This window comes from Pungitius pungitius, chromosome 12 (genome assembly GCF_949316345.1).
Source record: "Pungitius pungitius chromosome 12, fPunPun2.1, whole genome shotgun sequence".
Lineage (NCBI taxonomy): Eukaryota > Metazoa > Chordata > Actinopteri > Perciformes > Gasterosteidae > Pungitius > Pungitius pungitius.
Window position 1 is genome coordinate 11,748,851 of NC_084911.1, and position 15,074 is coordinate 11,763,924.

A 15,074-nucleotide genomic window follows, 5' to 3' on the forward strand; every position below is an offset into this window, starting at 1 on the left:
AAAGTAAACAACCCTTTTCAACAAATAATTGTTAAAACTGTCTTTTAAAAAGCTGCCGTGTCTAGGTGGGACCTTGCAGTGAGGTTGCAAATTGCAAGCAACTAAAACTGCTCACGTCTGTCAAGTGTTTTAAGAAGAACTACGACTGCCGAAGCAAAGAAGGTGAAAATGCCGATGGCCCTGCGTGGGGGTCTCTTAGTGAAATGAACTTCATCAAATGCAAATGCATTTCCCTCAAAGAAAAAAAACATTCCTGCAATTCATTTCCCGCTTTCTAACTTGAAATATATCTTTGGCTCTTAAACTGTTGGTTGGACCCAACCAGAATCTAAAGATGTCCCTTCCAGCTTGGTAAACATACTGTATCATATACGCTCTTTTTGACTGATTTAATAATCATTAATACAAATATATATGTATAAAATGAAAATTTTATTATCAAAATAATATAAAGTGCCCGTAAATGTAATTGTCATAGATGTTGTGTGGAACTGTGTGTGTTATAGAACCAGTTTCCATGTATGTGCATGAATTTAAATAAATGTGTGTGCATTCGTGTCCTGCTCGTTGACTCTGCGTCCTCTCAGCACTTTGCTATACTGGTGCTCCGTGGATAATTGTGGCAGGACTGTATGCGATGAGCCTCTCTCTCGGGTTCAGTCTTTTCATGAGTACTGTATGTGTGTGCATCTGGTGGGATAATCTCATACATATTCTCCAGGCAGAATGTAGTGGAAGTGAAATTGCTCAACTCACTTACTCTACGCAGAAACGTAAGATAAAAACAGCAGTCGGTAGGGCTTGTACTTTATTCTTTGTCTCCCACGACAATACCCAGCAAAGGGAGACTGATCAAAAATAACTGCAAATCTACGATGGAGGAAAAAGCTCATGCGGCCTCTTAGAATTTACCCATGAAGGTCACACAAAAAGAAAAGAGACAGATTTTCATCTTTTCATGTAGTGCTAAAATAGCTTTTTAAAATCCTCCACTGAGGCAATCATCAGAGCACAGCCATACCCAACATTTATGCTGCACACATGTTCCTGCAGCATTTGACCTTGGCAGTTATAGACGTAGCGTATTTCACCTAATTAAAACATCCAAGTAATATTTTCCCATTGGCCTCCCAAGAGCTTATAGGGGGAGCTAATAGTGGAGTAAACACTGCCTCAAAAAATATCACAGACAGGTTTGTATATGGGATGTCATTGAACCTTTATATCACTGCCAGGTAGACCGTTTATTCTCCGCTGTCTCTTTTTCCCCTTGCTTTGAAACCACTACTCCCTATGGCTCCTGTGCACAAACACACACTCACAGGAACCCTACAAGCATACAGTCTTTCACCTGCACAAATACACACACCCAACACCACCAGATCGGACATTTGCTTCTGTTTTTGGTCTTAATAAAGCTGTAATTTTCCCCAAGGTATTAAGTTCTGTCCTTTCTCACCTACCGTGTCTCTCTTCATTCATCATAAACAGTTCACATGATATATTTGCTATATGGCAGATGTAATACTTCATGAGAATTTGTCATGTCCACCATCATACGGAATCTAATTGTTGACCAGATGCCCAGTGTCTGATTGAGGGGGTGAATCCGAACAAAGGAAGTGCAAATAAAGGATGGAGGTAAAATTACAACACAGAAGTATCTTATGAATAATATTACAACTAAAACCTGAGAACAGGAAGCAACACAATGCAGACAGCTGAACTGTTTTGAGAGATGCTTTGCGCTTCAATGAGCTCCTTCTCATGCGGCTGGTTTTACCCTTCTGCCACTTCCTTCAGAAGAAACACACAAAAACACCTCGGTCACGTGGAGTGCCCATGGGGACTGACACACAATGTGCACTACAACAAACACACATCATGTGGTCACTCAGAAACACACATTGAGCTGGCCCTTCCCTCTGTCGCTTTGTCTTGTCGGATCAGGAGCCAGCTCCTCTCTGTCTTTCCTAAAGCGTGAATCTCTTGCTGGTGTGGCCACCCGCCGTGTCTAACAGTGATGGATGCTCCAAAGACACTCAGATAGGCCTGGTGTGTGAGCATGGGTGTATGTGCGTGCATGTGCATGTCTATTTTTTGACCTTCAAATCACCTTCCATTCAAAGAACCCACCAGCACCACTTCCCAACCCCCTTGTTGGGGCTTACATCTTGGTATGTTCTGTCCGATTCACATGGAAGACTGGTTCAGGGCTGCAAAGGCCACCTGAGGGGGGTGGGGGGGGGTTGCTTATCCTGCACTGACTGCTAATTGGCTGCTATATACCCTGGAGAGGGGGAGGAAAAAGTTGAAGGACATGATGGGCAGCAGCAAAGAGTAGAAGAAAGGAGAGGAAAAAAAGAAAGAGAGAGAGAGAGAGGGAGAGCACGTGGTGCATCTTGGGATATAGAGGTGTGGTGGGATGAGATGGGGGAGGCAGAAAAGATGAAGGGGAAGAGAAGCGTCTCATGAAGTGAAACAGAGGGAGCAGATGGCTTCCAAAGAGAAACGGATGATGTGAGAGTGACAGAGGAGCAGAATGCTTTATCACTCCATCCAGACTCTGCCCACTTTGTAATGTCGAACACATGTTTTCAGGAATGTCGCAAACTCGATCACTCATCCCAAATTAAAAAAACGGTCCTTGGATGATCATCGTTCCAACTGTTCTGACGTGTTTCGGACAATGTTCAATTTTTTCATCTTTTTATAAATACTCCCCTATCACTCAGCAATCTGCCCATACATCCCGACCTCCTCCCCCTGCCGCCGCCCCTCTTTCTGCTCCCTCAAGGCTGTGATTTGTGGATTCTGTCATACTCTGGCAGCTGGATCTCCTGCCTGTGCCCCCTTAGAGAAAGATGAGAAGGAGACGGAGACAGAGAGAAAAAGGGGAGGATGAGAGGAAATAAGGGTCCGGCCACCTCCGAATAATTACATGTCCTCTCTCTCCACTGTCATCCTTTAAACATGGTGAAATGTAGTCTACTAGACTAAAAATAATCTGGGCTGTTGAGATGGTTTCATCTCAATGACTCCCCCATTCTTAAAAAGATTGGATTCACTTCCAAACTCCCACACAGGGGAGTCGCTGATAAGACCTCCTCTTAGGATGAGGGTCTGCGGAGCTTTGTGCTGCGTTATTGTGTTGCCGTTCTGGATTCAGCAGATGATGGATTGACTTGTCTACTCATACCAAGGTTGCAGGTTGAAATTACATCAACGCCCGAGATACCTGACGATTGATTCAAATTTACAATAAGTAAAGCATAGGCTCACAATCTCTCTCATAAACCATCGCTTTTTTTTCAAAGAGGATGTTTAAATGTGTCACAGCGGGAAAAACCAAAAAGTGAACCATAGAATGAACAGATTCAGTGTCATTGTGAATGCTGGTTCACGTAGGCCCCCGACTCACTGGAATGGATGTGACACACCTATATAGTATAGAATGGGACCATAATTAATGTGATCAATTTCACCTGTTTACCTTGCTTATTGGGCAGTATTTGTGATTAAAGTGTGTTATCAAGCAGTCTCAAGGCCCATTTACTGCAGCTGTTCATAGTATTAAGGGATATTTACGTTTTTGGCCAGTGAGCAGTGCTAAGGAGCCAGTGTGCACAATAAGAAGTGGCGATTACACACTTTAAAGGATTGCTCTCATTTTAATGTTATTAATTAAACGTGCTGCGGAATGTCAAAATGTCCAAAAAAAGGTCATCCCATCCCCTAAAATTGGACCCGTCTGTGCACTTGCTAAAAATAATAAACCTTGATATATGGAAATTTCTCTGGCCCTCATTCTATTGGTTCCCCTGGTGCACCAGCAGAGGAAACAGGTACACGGCCGTGTCGTAGCCTATTGATCCTGCAATGGATGAGGCACTATGAGGCAGGTAGCTGTACTTTCTGGGCCGGGACTTCCTTCGCCCTCCGCTGCTCGTCTCTTACCGTCCGATAAGGCACTTGAGATGCGAGAATGTTATTGACCAATTTACAAGCAAGTAGATGCCGGATGCCAAGATTAGGTGGCCCCAACTGTATTGCCCACCCGTTTTGTTGCCACAGCAACATACTGTATATTTATATATTTACCTTTTTCTGAAGTAGAAATTTCCATTTTTAGTGCAATTATTTAGTTTCAACAAACCTGTTGACACGCAGCTTAAAATATTGTTGTCTAAGACCACATTTACAAGTTTGATGTAACACCTTTTACCCAAGCAGCTCATTCGTCATGTTTATCCACTTTAACAGACGATTTTCACGGCAAACTTTCTCAAAGCAGGAAAGTGCAATTAATAACATGAACACTGACACTTATGGCCCAATAAGCCAACCTGTTGATGCAGAATATGCACAAAATGAAGTAACTTAGTTTGGAAATATAGCCAAGTTCTTACCGGTAAAAACAGTTGTATTTGCCTCAATGCCAAACCGTGTCAACACAATCCAACCAGCATGCGACACAAATTGAGCCCAGCCGCCTGCGCCCGACATCGCTGGCCTTTTTGTAGCCTTTATTTGCCCTGGGATCATTTTTAACCATTTTGTCCACCGTTCTGCTCATTTTCATTCAAAGTGTTCTGCACCGCCACTCCGGAGAGCTGCTGGAGATCAGCTCCAATGGAAGAAGCAGAGGTTAAGTGACCCGGTTTTCTCCACAACATTTACTCAAGGTTTCTGATTCAAATCTTCTGTTCGCCCCGTCTGTCCTACACGTGAAACAAATACCACAATGAGTCAACGAGGAACAGATGTGACTGCATATGCCTTTGAAATGTGTAACTAGTGATTCAGCTTATTATTGATGGAGACAGGCTGGGTGAAGTGTACCACCTCAGGGTGTGTTATAAAAAACTCACACTGAGGTACATGGCGGAGCTAAGCTCACATGCAAACACAATAATATGTACATCAATGGAATACTGACTGATATCAATACATTTAAACAAGTAATGTTCGTATCATATCCTCTGTAGTCCATTTTCAATACCCAATGCCTGTATGCCTGTACACAACTGGTTCACAGACAAGCTTCTAATCTCATCTAATTAATTATACTGTGACACACACATACACACACAAGGCACTTCATATAGAACAAACATACGCACACATAGTGAAGTACGTCAGAGGTTTTACTATGCTTGATATTTGTGCAGACAGCATATGTAAGCGGTATTGTTGCATTACACAGCGGGCGGGGGGGGGTGGCTGGAGAAAAAAGGACAAAATAAAGAGGTAATTAAGGTATATAAATGAGTGCAAGGGAAACAGGAGAATGTTTTGAAAAGGTTCAAACTGGTTATATTACCAGGCACACAAAACATGTTATTCCTCACTGGATGCAGTCTTACCTCCCATCATCCTTCTCACTTTCTCCTTCTAGTTTCACTCCCCAAGTCCCACCGTGTTTCTCACCTAATCGTCACCCTATTGCCTCCATCTGTCACGCGTGCACGCACAAGCTGCCACATTGCACTTTCTCTCCAATACCTCTTTATTTTTTGCCACCTTGGCTTTGCCGTCCTCTCTGGTGCTCTAATTTGCTCCTGTACATTTTCTCATGCTCATTGCCCTCGCCTCCCCCCCTCTCCTCCGCCTGTATTGATCCTCCTCCTTTGTCTCTCCTGTGCCATGCTGAACGATTGAGATGCCAGAGCAAGAGACATGTTGTGATTGAAAATCCTGTTTAGCGCAGTGTGTTTCCTTCCCTTCTGTTTCTCCTCTCCTCACCGCCCCCTCTTCTCCTCCTCTCTCTCTCTCTCTCTCTCTCCTGCCCCTAAGGCGTGCGTATGTTCCAGCATGGTGGCCAGCACTGGCCTCCCTTTGATGCCCCATAATGCATTGTGATGGCAGTGTCAGCGCTCAGCCTGATCTCAAGCAACAAGCTAGGATCAATAGCGCCGTCTCACCAGGGGACCGTTGTCTCTGTTGGTCTCTTCGCCCTCTCAGTCTCTGTCTGATTATCTCATTCTCTCACCATACCTTCTTTTTTTTCTATATGTTACCTCTTCGTCACTTCTCACAACCTTTTCCACCCCGCACAGCGCTGCTATCTCGACAATGCTGCTTTTTGTGATTTATTTATTGTCGTTTTCTCTTTCTGCGGCCCACTCTCTTCCTGCTCCACACGCAGGAATGCCTCACTGCACATTAAATGTGGTTGTTTAATAAAAAGTTAACAAATCCTCTCAGTGGAAGGTTTTCAGAGTTAAATTTGCCCTCTGCGCTGGTGTTTGCCCCATATGTATATAAAAGATACCATAACCACATTTTATATACAAAGACAAAGGTTGGGGGACTTTTGATGCGGATGGCAATTACTTATATAGGCAAGACTGACATGAACCACTTCCTGCAATCAGACAATAATACATTGACACTGAGTGCCAGGACAAAAAATAGGCAAATGGAAAATGTAATAGTGGATATTAAAGTGTTTAATCATAAGGCCTTTTGCCTTCTCCTCATTGCAAGATATTGGTCAGGCTTAAAATAAGGGTCAGAGTAAGTCAGAATAAAAAAGGACAGACATTTTGGTTTGAATGGGAAAAATCTATTTAGCCACGGATAACTACTCAACAATGTCTTCATTTGAGGCTGCTGGAACAATCATTCATTTAGAATTACAATTCATCCTGAGGGGCGCATGGAAATCGGTATTTAAAGTTGTGTCGATCCAGTCAATTCAGTTTTTAGAAAACTACATAAAATTGTCGCATAGACCATGAAGCTGCATAACAAAGACAGCACTATGTTTTCTTAATCAGATAGCCAGACATTTATTTTTTTTAAACTTGGCCCACATCCCACGTAAGCCGAGATACTGTGTATAAGAATGCACATACTTTTTAACTTTACACAAAACAATAACCTATGCACGTTCATTTAAACATATTCTTTAATTACCTTAATTAGATAATGAAATAATCTTTTCTATTTCATGAGGATATGACATGTTTGTGTTTTAAAGTTCTGGGTTAGGGTTACTACTGCAATGACATCACCAAGACAGTAAAAGAAAATCACAATTGTCCGTGGATCATAAGAAAGGAGCCTGATGAGCGATAGCAGCCTTTGGGTTAAGAGTGACAGTTTGATGGTATTACAGAAAAAGGCCATTGTGCTGTGTTTCTGAGCAGCATTGACGTCTCTTCTACCAGACGAGCTCATATTAAAAGGACTTGTCAAGCCATCTTGCCTCAAGAGTATGAATTAATAATGAGTATTTATGAAAAATCCACCTCAGCGTGGCTACATTACAGCGTGTATATAAATATCAGGTGTGAATACAAGGACACTGTCGAATCAATGATTTTCCAGATCGAGTTCACGGTTTAATGTGAGTTATAAACGATGTGATGATGACGAATCAACACGTATTTCTTTCCTGTTGTAGATTGATAATTGGCAGCCAGGGATTGCAGCAGTATGTTTGGACATATGGTGAGAGGGTTGGGACCGGGATGTTCACCATGAGAGGGCGATCGCCATCGGGGGGGTGGGGGGTGGCGGTTGAATGGTATCCAATGTGGCATTGAATATATGTAAGGAGATTAATGAGTCAATTAAGAGAGATATTTGTGTGCGTATATAGTGTGTGTGTGTGTGAATGAAAAGGAGAGTGAGAGCGCACTTCTCTTGTTCCACAGCGGTTAGATAAATGATATCTGTCACTCACACTGTATTATACTGGAAGTGGTATATGGCTTCACTTTGATTTACGATGGTATCACCTTGTCTGTCATACACATGCACACACACACACCCACACAGTCAAGGTTTGTTTCTATTGGTTGCGGTGATGGATTGTAACTGGGCTCTTTAAAGCCTAAATTGTCTTCCTTTCATACTGATCATTAAACAGACTGTATTGAAACAGTTAGCTGGCCTCCTTGTTTGAACAAAATGGACAAAATCTAAAATGGGAAAAGAGTTTCTTCAAATAAATGATTTCTTCTTCAGGTCTCTTGTTAAACAAATCAATTTTAAACTAAATGACTAAATAACAGTACTTACTACCAGCAAGGTCAGCATGACCAATGCATCAGGTAGGTATTAGGCCGCTAATCCGAGATTTAAATGTCCTGTATTTGATCATTTTACAAATACAATGAATTACGACAATGCAGTTCTCCTTTCTGTGCTTACTTTATCCTTAAAGCGGATTATCATTGGTTGTCATGACCTCATACCAGTCCCTCTGTATTAAACATCAAACCAGTAAAATAGCTGTCCCAGAGATTTGCACCAATTAGATTATCAAAAATAATGAACAAAGCGCATCCCTTCCTAGTTGAGTGAAGAACTTTCCTTTTTAGTTTCCTTTTATTGGAAGACTGTCTATTATGGGACATTTGGCAACCTTCAGGGAGTAAAGGAGGCTCTGGGGTCTGTTTTTTAATTAAACTGCAACAGAGATGACTGTCTTCTTTCATTCAGACTCTCCTGCCTTGGTTTGTTGTCCTGCCACCATTATCATTACCACCACCGGTGAGCACTGAATCACAGCCACCACTGTTACAGTGAAGTAAATACATCCCAGGGAGATTTCATCGGACGACTCTAATCGGACGTGGAGCCGGATGTGTGTCCGCTCAGAGGGAAAGCAGACACGAATGAATCACAGAACTAGCCACTCATTTTGCCTTTCAGTCTTGTTTATTGTCTCTTAGTGCGTCCACATGTCCGCCTCTGCTGTTGTCCTGCACAGGTCGTCCTCTCGTGGGGTCTGAGGTGCGTGTGAGTATTGAGAGGTGCTGGGCAGTGCTCTCTCAACCCCGTGGCCGTCACCCAGCAGACCCGCTGTCACAACAAACCGGACTCTCCCTCTGAGGACCACGCATGGTTGAGTGGGATTAGGTGAAACACGTTGAAATGACATGATTTGATGAGGCGTTGGCGTGTGTTGGAGAGAAAGAGACATTTTTATGTGCAGTAATCAAATGTGTGTTTTGAGATTCTTGAGGTGTGTGCTGCTCGTTGTGGTTCCTTGTTCTTTTTTCGTGTGTGTGTGTGTGTGTGTGTATGTGTGTGCATGGGCCAAGGACTCCGGGGCTATTTACCCGGAGCTTGGACTTGCAGATGTGAGTCTGATTTCAATCAGCTATGTTACAGCATCATACACACATACAGTACGTTTACACACACGTATGCAAGCAGGGCTCAGCCACTGTTTCTTTTGTAATAACAGCATCAATTTAAGCTCCCAGCAGAGGGGCAACCTTTCCAGAGAGAAAGATATATCATTATTAAGGACATTTCCTCCACTGTTAACTCTGGTTGGTGTTACACATAAAGTGTGTCTATGAGTCAGGGATGTCTTGTAAAAACCTGTCAGCTTTTATCCTTCTACAACTTTTGTGACTTCAGTCCACTCATGGAAATAAAAGGCTCTCGAAGGACTCTTTTGGCTTCATGTGATGTGATGTTTACATTTATAATGGCGGGATTGAGCTTGAACAAGCTGGTTTAATGGTTGAACATGACTCTAGGTGAGCATGAAACATCACATGTAGTAAAAATAAAAAAATGACACCTATTGTTAGTGTTTATATTACATAACACCTGTGACTGTTCTAACATACCCAAGTACTTTCTACACTTCACAATTTGTTACGGACCATTAAAGGTGCTATTTAAGAAACTTGAAGGCCGTGGAAACGTTGCAGTGGCTGAGTTGCCTACAGCTCTAACTGTCATCAACTGTAACAAAGGGGAGCAGATCGAATGGGCAACTGAAGGGTTGGTTGCGACAAACTAACAATTAATTTATATCCATTTTTAGGGACAACTTAAGCTTCGTTTGAGAGTCACAGAGTCTAAATAAACCCCTTGGTACTATAAAGCTAAACCGATTCATTTGAAGTGTTAAATGTTAGAGATAAAATTGTATATTTAAATACCCATTATCACAAAAACTCAAATATTAGCAAGCAGTCGGTCTTTGTAGAAATGAAATGCTAATGAACAGTCGGTTTCATTCTGCAACCGTTCTTTTCTGCTGACAGATGATCTCCGTCGTCTCTGCTCTCTCTCTCTCTCTCTCCCACGCCCACCTCCTTCATCTCCCTGCCTGCTAGTCAGCACAAGTACTTTCCCCTGGTCTGATGCATTAACCAGGAAACCATTGAGCCCGCTATGAGAGGGGTTATGCCTCATTATGACAGAATAACAGAGTCAAAATGGAGCCCGATCCCTCCCAGCTGCTCCATAACAGTAATACTATCAGTGAGCCTGCAGCAGTCGAGGCTAATCCGGGCCATTTAATGTATAGCCACACACTGCACCTCACTCAGAGGCTCAACAGTGGCTCATATCAGTATCCAACAGACACACATATACACACACATTCACACACTTCACATCCATAGAAATCCAAGTTCTCCCTTTGAACTGCCACTCATTGCTTCTTACACCGAAAAATGTGTTCACCCCCTACTTGCACATACAGTGCTGCTTTTGCATGCAAAAACTCTTCCTCTTCAATGTGTCATAGAACTACCTAACAGGAATCACAGTGCTTCTTTTGCTTTTTGTCGCCTATTCTGATATATTTAACTCTTGGAGATCTTATTGTTCAGGAATAAAAACAAAAAAAGCAAACAGTACACAAAACAACTGTGAGTTTTGTTTTACCTCGGGGATGGTTGGAGGAAGAGGAGGTGACAACTACCCACAGCCAGTCAGCACCTCTTGCCAACTCCAAGGCACATAAAATGAACACATATGCATTTATGTGCGCAATACACAACCCCAATGAATCAAGGTACCACAATGACAACGCGTGGCGTCATTTGTCTCTATTGAGCGGTAATTTATGAAGTAGTCTGTCTCTGCTTTGCCTAATTGCGTCATTGCTGTGTGTCGTTGAGTGTGTATGTGTATATGTGTGTCTAAGGGGCCGTCATGACTGCTTGGCGCGTCGGTTCTGCTGAGTGGGGGCCTGACGTCCTTCAAATGACTGGGAGAAAACATCCCCCTCTCCTCATTGGATCAATTCATGCACACACAAACAGATGCACACACACACACAAGCATCCAAAAACACTCATTCAAAAGCATATTTTTTCTTCATGCACATCTAAATATAATAGCAGAACAGATATGCCTGAAGATACTCTGTTGTCCCTCATACATGCTGTATACATTATAAACACATCACCTATGAGTCCAAGGTATATTAAGTATATCAAAGTCACCCAGACCAGAGCACAGAGATTGTGATGCTGAATAAACCAGAAATGAATTGTCTAAATCCATGAAATTGAAATCAAAATAAGATAGTTATTTGACCAACTGCCTGGTGCTGTTCATCAATATTTCTCTGTATCTGCAATTGGATTTTTTCTTCTAATACTCCTCATGCAAAATAAAATAAATAAATAAAATCTTCCAGCCTGTTTCCATATGTGAAGGAAGTCTAACACTTGTAGCCGTGATACAAAAGAAGACCTACACACGCTGTTGATCAGCTAACACGTCATGTTATTCACTGACCTTCTGTCTCTGCGACTGTCTGGCAGTCAAAGCCATTCTTTTGGAAGCTCACTAAAGCCGTAATCTGTCGACGCCCTGGTTTATTAATAAGCCTATTCTGGATATTCCCCCTCTGTGAGTTGGTTGACTTTCAGCAGAGGCATTTTCAGAGAACTAGAATAAATAGAGCGGCACCATCTGTGTCTACTTCAGCTTCTTGAACCCTATATGCAATATAATATTTATTTTCCTTTTATTTAAATATACATCATCCTATTAATGAGCTTTTTAAACATTTTCAACCAGCTCTTTATTTGTTATCTTTGTTTTTCTTTGTATTTTTAGTATGTTGCCTCTAGATGTTCTCCCTGCAACCCCGAAAGTTTGCTTTCAACTCAGTTCAATTCAACTCTTGAACTCCTAAAAACACCAAAAGGAACATCGGGTCTATTTATTGTAGCTCTGTGATCATTTTGTGGTGACTTCAGAGTTCAGTCAGAAATTGAGGGATCAGACAGCTCAGTCTGCAGACACTTGGGCTATGAGGGAGAGGGAGAGGGAGAGAGAGACCTCAAAGGAAGCAGGGCTGTGAGCAGAAACAATGCAGAGGATGAGAGGAGGTTGGCGGTTAATGAGAGGACGCCGGAAAGGCTGAGATGGGAAAAGAGATAGTGGGAGCGCAAAGCAAGTGGTGCACCAGAGGATTATCAGTCAGATTTACACCTGATTTACCAACCCTAAAGGCGGGATCTAGTGGGAAGGCTTCACATGGGTTGTATCTTTTTCTGCCCCAAATGAGTCCGAGACAGATATATAACACTGAACATTTAAGATGGGAATGGCAGATTCGGAAATAAGAAATTCAATGCAAATAGATACATTTAAAAAACCTGCAAGTAAGAGAAATATTTTAACTGGAAAAAATGTAAAAAGAGGGTTTTTTTTTTAATATCCAGTTCTTTTTTTTGCTGCGTCAGTATGGTTTTGGTGGAAGGAGGGATATAGATAGTTTGGCCTGAGGGGGGAGAAAATATGTGAGAGAGATAGCGAAAAGTTAGTTGGTGTATAGAAGAGGAATGTGGACCGATATTTCTCCTCTCCAAGTCAACGATTGCAAGATTGAGAGAAAGATCCAGGCGACGTCATTCCAGAGGGCAAATAGGGAAATGACACACAAAGGTCAAGTGAGATCGGGAGAAGAGGATAATGGCTATTATGCAACTTCGTTTCAACTAGAAACATATGTACAGTGGACTTGTCTTACCAAATGCATCAACTACTGTCTTTAACAATCTTAAGTTAAGTCAGAAATTAGTTGTTGAAAACTGATATTTACAAATGGATCATTCAGAATGAAGTGTTTGTTGTGTATAAACAAGGCAATTTGTATAGCACATTTCAACAACACTTCATGTAAGTGCTTCATGTAAAACCCTTAAAAACACCCACACATAAATCAAGGAGATTTAAAAACAGTTGAGAACATTGAAAGATAAAGAAAAAAGGGTCATTTAAAAGATGAAAAAGACTAAAAATACAATAAAATTTGCAGTGTAGTAGATTACCGAAAGTCAGGAATGCAGAATTGGTCGATTAAAGGCAGCAGTAAATAGAAATGTCTTTTAAAAGCAGCTGAGGGACTCTGCAGATCTGCAGTTATGTAGAACAACCCGACTGAAAGAAAATGATCCCTCTGAAATACTGCCAGATAAGAATCAAATTAATCACCAGTCATTGGTAAAAGAAACAAGAAGGAAAATTTGAACAGCTTCTTTCATGGCAATGCGCAGGACATTGTTAAGATCATGGGAGTCTGAACCAAAGTGGTACTTCTAAAAATGATTTGACATCTATTGGTTGTGGTTTTCTGGTTGTTTGCAGCTGGAATAAGGAATGCATGCACCTTTATCTCAGGTTGATGTATTACAACTGAACAGTCTGGTAAAACACACTATTCTGTTTCGCAATATTTAATCTGGTTGTTTTAAGCCCCGGCAGCCAATACATGGTCAGCGTGGTCCGGATCATTCATTTCCGGCTGACAAGCGCATCCCTTCAGATGCTAATTAGGAGTACAAACACCCATAGAGCAGCAAACAGATTGGCAGGGAGACCTGGGGTCCTACAACCTTTATGCCATTCAGACATAATGGTGGGAATGTAACTGGATTAGAACACAAGTTGGCCACCTGATGGGCAAACTGTATGATACGTTCATGCATGAGAGCATGTTTTCATGCTTGAATGAACACACATATACTCACATATTCTTAAAGCATATTTGCTCTGTTTGACTCCCCTCCCTCCGTCTCTCTCTCTCTGTCTCTCTGGTGGGGTGTCGTTGACGAGCTCAGTGCGGATATAATTGGCACTGGCCCCATGTGGCACTGTAGTGAAGAAATCAAGGGCGCACAGATGTAAACAAACACTCTCTCCCTTTCTCACAGATGCTGGTACACTCCTGTACACACACACACACACACACACACACACCCCAGCCCTCTGCCTATAGTACGTATTTTCGCTTAGCACCCATCCTGCAGGCTCCCATGGTACTCATTTGCGTGTTTTGATTTCAATGTCACAGCGATCGTATGCCCCCCCCCCCTCCTCCTTCCCGGTCTCCTGCTCTCCATCTCTTCCTGCATCAAACAAACACCGCATATCTGGCCTTCTTCCCCTTGCACTACCTCCTCCCTCCCTCCCTCCATCTCCACCTCCCCCGTACCCCCCTCTCAACGATGTTTATATTTCCCTCTCTCGCAGGCCAGCAAACATGCAAATTATGCCCCACAAATGCAAATCCTTCCCCATCTCAGATGAAACCTCCGGTGGAGACGGGGAGTCCGCCCGGCTCACATACGCCCCACTCAAGTCTTTCCTTCCATAACCGAGGGGCGTCGGTTGTTTGAAGCTCACTCATCACAACTCCCAAGATGAAGCAGTTCATGTGATTATTGAGACAGTCCGTGGCATCATTTTTCAATGAGTTTTAAATGTATTATCGTTGTATATGTTTATGTGTAACTGTATGGGTATATAGCTAACATCAAAGACATTTCTATACGGCTATGCTAAGAAAAGGAGGAAGACAGCCAGCGTTTGATTAGTTTTTGGGAGGAACCGTCTCAAACCACAAGGAGGTCTGCAACTCAAAACCAAAGCGGGTTCCCACGACGGCGTGAGGATGCTACGTCATTGAATTCCACCAAAGGATTGTTGAAATGTCTACAATGCTTTCATTATAACCGAGAAAACTCTTTGGAGAATTTTCAAAAGAAATGCCTGTGAATTTTCAGCGCCTCGGAAAACACCCACAATCCTGTGTGCGCGATGCCTTTCTTGTCCCCCAATTTGGAAACATTTACATGCCCTCGCAAACTTTATTTTTTGAAACTTCGCTGTCCGCCAGATTTGTTTTCTAAGCAAAAGAAAACACAACAGTTATAACAAATCCCCCTGAAGGTAACACTAAATCTCATGTCAACGCATCCAACAGCTGCCGAGGCATGTGTAGTTGTGAACGTTTTGGGGGGAGTTTGATGGAAAGTCAGGGGATCACTAAAGTCACTAGAAGGTTCATG

General features: G+C 42.4%; 1 protein-coding gene across 4 annotated transcripts in view; it reads right to left on the bottom strand.

Annotated features, from left to right (window-relative positions):
- LOC119219801 (protein shisa-8) overlaps positions 1–15,074 on the bottom strand; it is a 77,058-nt gene that overhangs the window by 26,272 nt on the left and 35,712 nt on the right. For 2 of the 4 annotated variants that reach the window (XM_062565831.1, XM_062565830.1), the window contains one exon: positions 13,755–13,877. The exons of the other annotated variants lie outside the window; for them this stretch is intronic. In XM_062565831.1, the coding sequence (XP_062421815.1) occupies positions 13,755–13,877 (123 nt within the window). The remainder of the gene's footprint in view (positions 1–13,754; positions 13,878–15,074) is intronic. 4 annotated transcript variants of the gene reach the window in all.